Genomic DNA, 4,875 nt, shown 5'->3' with positions numbered 1-4,875 from the left:
GAGGGCAAAGGTGCAGCTCTGCTCCCGCTCGGCCGGGAAGGGGCTGGGAAGGGACCGCTCAACTCTGGAGCCGTGACCGACGCCTGCCGCCAAGGAAGAGCGAGCGGAGGCGCTGGGAGCGGCACCGTGAGCGTGTTCAGCGCCGGGGGGGGCAGGAAGGAGGGAACGCGACAGAGCGGGCCACGTTCGTGCTCCAGACACAAAACCCCACAAACGAGCGGCCAGAGCAGCGCGCGTCGGACAGGACGCTTCTCTAGAGCAGCTCTCTGGCCCAGGGTGTTGAGCTGCCAAGGAGAGCCCAGCGGTAGCTACGGTTAGGCAGGGCGAGGGCAGCCTCTCGCGGCAGCCCCGGCCCGGGGAGAGGCCGCTCTGCCAGTGCAGAGCCCCSGGGCACGGGGAGCCCAGGCGAGAGGCAGGAGCTGAGCCAGCCCCTGGCCTTGCCCCTTGCCCCGCCTGCTCCGACTCCGCGCCAGGACCGCGGCACAGCAGCGCTGAGCCGGCTGCCGGGGCTGGGCTTGGGAAGGGCCCCCGGCGAGGAGGGAAGGAAGTGGTTTTCCACCCAAGAGTTGGGCTGCCGGGGGAGGTGGAGGCATTAAGAGCAAGCTGGGGGCAGGAGTGTCTCCCAGGGCGAGCTTGTGCGAGAGGGCAGCTCTGTGCGGGAGAAGACCACGCGCCCGGAGACGCAAGGGAAGCAGCCCAGGGTCCCGCCAGCATCGCTTAGAGAAGAGGGAAGACGAGCAGACTGACGCAGGAGGGTCAGCTTCGAGGAGGTCTTGGCCCCGGCGCCCGGTACACGCAGCACCGAAGCAGCACGTGGCGTGCACTGAGAAGCGAGGCCTGGCCGCGCAGTTTGGCCGGGGGACGGGGAAGCGGCTGGTCCGGCCCTGAGCCGGGGGCTCGCCCCACATGCTGCTCACTGATCCCGTGGCCTTGYGGACACGTGGGACGCGTGCTGGATCTGGGGACTGCGACTGCACGTGACCTGCTCCACAGCAAGGGCCGGGATTGGCACAGCGAGGCAGACGGGTCTCAGGTCCCTCTCGGCCATCTCCTCCTCCTCGTCAGCGGGAAGGCAGGGCCCTTGCTTCACGCTGCCACCATCCCTGACAGTCACACCTGGGGCCGGGTTAATGGAGTCCAGCAAGGCCCCCGGCTTCCAGGGCACAGGGCTGCTGGGCTCCAGGGTCGTCTTCAGAGGTGGCAGGAGATGTTCTCCTCTTGTGGGTCCCACCTCTTGGAGGAGCTTTGAGCTGCTGAGCTCTGATCCTCGTCTGCCAAATTTCTGGGTCTCCTGACTGTGCCTGGAAACAGCCTGGGGACCTTCATGCCTCTTGGCTTCCACATCTGGGTCCAGCACCTCCACCTGCGGCCTGATCCAGTGCTTGGGCAGGTGGGCTCGGTCCAGCCTGGAAATTCCCGGGACAGTCTCAAACTTATCATATTTTCCCTCCTTGCTGCTTGACGGTCTCCCGGTCTGGATCTCTATCAGGTTGCTGGAGGATGGGGGCTTGGGACTGCTAACCTTCCCCATGGAGCTTTCTTCCAAGTCCACATGGGAGAGCTGCTGCTCAAGCAGTTCCTCCCCTGCCCCTTGCAGGGGCTCATCCATGCTCTCAAGGTTAGGCAAGTGCTGTGGCCCCTCGTGGGGCTCGTAAGAAGACCTTTCCCTGGCTTGGCAGAGAGAGCATGGCTCAAGAAGCGGGATATGACAAGGTGGAGGAGATTGTCTCTTCAAAAGCTGGGGAACGGGGACCTGCTCGTACTGCAGCAGATCCAGGCAGGAAAGYGATGGCACTCTGTGGGGTTCCAAGGAGAGCTCAGCCTCTTCAGGCAGAGTGTTAGTGCCCGAGACTGGTTCAGAGCACAGGGACCTTGTGGCAGAGCAGGGGCCCTGGCCTTGTGCAGCCAGAGAGGGATTGCTGACCGCAGCCCTCCAGCCGCAGGACCTGCACACTTGCACCTGCCCCAGGAAAGGACGAAGTGGGAGATGGGGAGAGACTGAGTATCCTGGGTCAGGTATGTTAAAGTCTTCGATCTGAGGTGACTTGATTTCAAAGGTCTCGTCTCCGTTTTCTCCCTGGAAGCGCAGCCTGCGGCGAACGGGCCGGCCTTGTTGTGCTGTTGTGGGCGCTGCTGCTTGCCCGCACGTCCTGACACCTTGAGCACGCAAACAGCTACGACGGGGCTGCTGGGGAAGAGAACGCGCAGGGAACAGTGACCAGCAACCAGAGCCGCAGCAASAAGGGGCCAAACCTCCTTCACTCCTGTTCCTCACCCACCTGCCACCCCCCCTTTCTCACGTTAGTAAGGACCCACTGGCTCTCCAGGAGGACTTATTTGGAGAAGGCTGTGGCCTAAACCAAGGGCTTTGTAAAAAAACATCTGCAGGACTCACACCAGCAGGGCCAGTGAGTTCAGCTGGGCCGGCGAAGAGGCATCCCTTACCCTCACTCACAGGCCTTGCTGATGGATGTCCCACGACAGTGAAGCTGGCTGGGCTGAGCCCTCCTCAGCAGGGACTTGCTCACTCACGCAGACCCCACAGCCAGCAGAAGGAGAAAGCTCAGGTGCTTCGGGATTACAGGAGAGGGCCTGGGGCACGTCATACCTGTGTCTTGTCTGGGTTTGGCGGCAGATGCTCTTGCGTGACAGGAACAGAGCCCTGTGCCCAGGAATCCGTGATGCAAGGCTCAGGCTCTTCGTCTTCTTGCCAGGTGGCATCTTCCTCCACGTTCAGCTCCCCCTCGTCCCGCATCAGGAAGCGCCACTCGGTGATCTGCAGGATGGCATCCTTCGCCTGGTTGACGGTGAAGGGCACGCGCTGCAGAGCACAGGCCAAGAGACAGCTTGGCATCCGGCCACAAGCAAGGCCAGGACAAAGGCAGAAGAGTAGCTAGAATGGAGACTCCCGCCCTACCCCGCTTGCCCTACGGGGATTTACAGTCCTCATCCTCATTATGGCACGGTTAGGTCAAACCATTGGCATGTCTAATCCTCCCAGCTGAGGGGAGAGGTTGCCACCTCTCCAGGAGGAAGGCAAAAGCCAAGAGAACATCCAAGCGCATCTCAGAGTTACGGTACCATTTAGAGTCTCACCTATGGGAGCAGGAAGGACCTTTTTGACACAGCAAGCTTCCCTGGAGCACTCCCAGGCCTGAGGGAGCAGCAGGAAAGCCAGGGAAGGACTATGTAGGGCCAAATCTTTGGCTGCAGGACAGAAGGACCCTGCTCTTCCCTCCTCCCTGCCAAGGACTGCCTTCAGCAGGACCCTGTTTGAAGCCAGGCCTCTCCTGCTCACCTCCCACCCAGCTGCCTGGTGACACACTGAGCACCGTCCTTCAGGATTCACCCACCAGCCACACTTGGAGCAGGGACAGAGGCACAGAGCAGGGCCAGGAAGGGACCCAGTCTCACCCCGGGGCCCGCAGTGGGGAAGCAGGCAGCACTAGCAGTCACCAAGCAGCACGTGGGGTTGTCCTTCAGGCAGGACCGGGCTTGCTCACCTGTCGAGCTAGATAGACTTCGTAGCACGCTTTCATCACATGGTCTAAGAACTCCGCAAGAATGTCCCCAGCTTCCTCCTCCCTTTCCYCAGCTGAGACCAAGGAGAGCCATTCGGTCTCAGTCAAGCGCCCGGGGACGATTTCCACTTGGGGAGGAACGATTATCACTGGTCGTGACTTCTCCGCTCGCGACCTGGAGGTTGCTGTTCGCTCCCGGGAGGACATTTTCTGCATGGAGACATAACAACCCTCTCAGCTCCAGATTCTCTTTATAATGCCCCAGGGACAGACAGCAGGAGTCCTGGCTGGGGCTCCGGCAGTACCGGGGAGGATGATGCCCCCAGGCTATGCCAGTTGTGGGGTGCAGACACCCCACAGTCCTTCTGAGGGAAGGAGGGAAGCCGTGCAGGGACCGGAGGCAGGACCCTGCGCATACAGTGCCCCAAGGGGCTCCGCTTTCCTGGTTCCCCAGCGGCTCTTACTAGAGACATGAGGAAAGCAGGGCCGGCGAGGGCCAGCGCAGGTGGAGAGGGACAGAGAGGCTGCGGGCACCAGCGGCGGCCTCCTGCTGCRGGTCTCCTCTCCCGAGCTCCCTACTGCGGCAGGGCCCTGAGCGGGGAGGGCAGATTCTCCCTCGGGGCGGGGGGGGGGGGGGAGCAGAGTGCAGGGCCAGTCCCGGTGCCCGTCCCAGGCGGAGAGCAGGCGGGTGCGCCCCCGGGCTGTCGCACACCCCCCCCAGCTGCAGAGGCTGGGTGCCCCCACGGTGGTGTCCCCCATGCCCTGTGCCATACCGTCCCACCGGTGCCCGTCCCTGCCAGATGCAGAGCCTTGCCCAGGGCCCCTCTGGAGCCCAACCGCCCGCCCGGTCACCCCAGAGCCACCCTGCGTGTCCCCCCCACCTCGGTCAGCACCCAGCCGAGCCCCTTCCTGCCCCCCGGCCCCCTTGTCCCTGCCCCTCGGCGGCGCCCAGCCCTCCCACCACCATTCCCAGGGCCTCATGCCCCCCTGCCTGCAGCCCCTTCCCTAGGGCCCCAGACATGCCCCCTCACAGCCCCTTTGCTGCCCACAGCCCCCCGAGGCTCTGCCACCCCCCACCTCCCGGCCCACTGCTCTCAGCCCCCTCCCTGCCGTGCTGCATCCCCCACCCAGATACACCAAACACGCTCTGGCTCATCCCAACTCTCCCAGGACCCTCAGGGCACCCAGCACCCCCAATACACCCCAGGATATCCCAGTACCCTCCAGCACCCCTCAGTACACCCCAGGACCCCCCAAAATACCCCAATATACCCCAGCACCCTCCAGCACCCCTCACCACCCCCAGTAACCCCCAATACACACCCCAGGTCATCCCAGTGCACTCCAGCATCCC

The 4,875-nt window shown here is 63.5% G+C and overlaps 1 protein-coding gene across 1 annotated transcript; it reads right to left on the bottom strand.

Annotated features, from left to right (window-relative positions):
• Nucleotides 1-259: 259 nt before the first annotated feature.
• On the bottom strand, nt 260-4,133 carry CUNH2orf81 (chromosome unknown C2orf81 homolog). Its single transcript, XM_085318060.1, has 4 exons — nt 3,986-4,133; nt 3,504-3,731; nt 2,609-2,821; nt 260-2,188 (listed from the first exon to the last, which is right to left on the bottom strand). Exons 1-4 carry the CDS (start codon nt 3,992-3,994, stop codon nt 914-916), a joined length of 1,725 nt encoding a protein of 574 aa, XP_085174186.1. The 5' UTR covers nt 3,995-4,133; the 3' UTR covers nt 260-913.
• Between the last annotated feature and the right edge of the window lie 742 nt (nt 4,134-4,875).

This window comes from Rhea americana, unplaced genomic scaffold (assembly GCF_003343005.1).
Source record: "Rhea americana isolate MKP2758 unplaced genomic scaffold, rheAme1 scaffold_515, whole genome shotgun sequence".
Classification (NCBI taxonomy): Eukaryota; Metazoa; Chordata; class Aves; order Rheiformes; family Rheidae; genus Rhea; species Rhea americana.
Note: the sequence above shows the minus strand (reverse complement) of the source record. Positions and strands in the feature narration are given on the sequence as shown.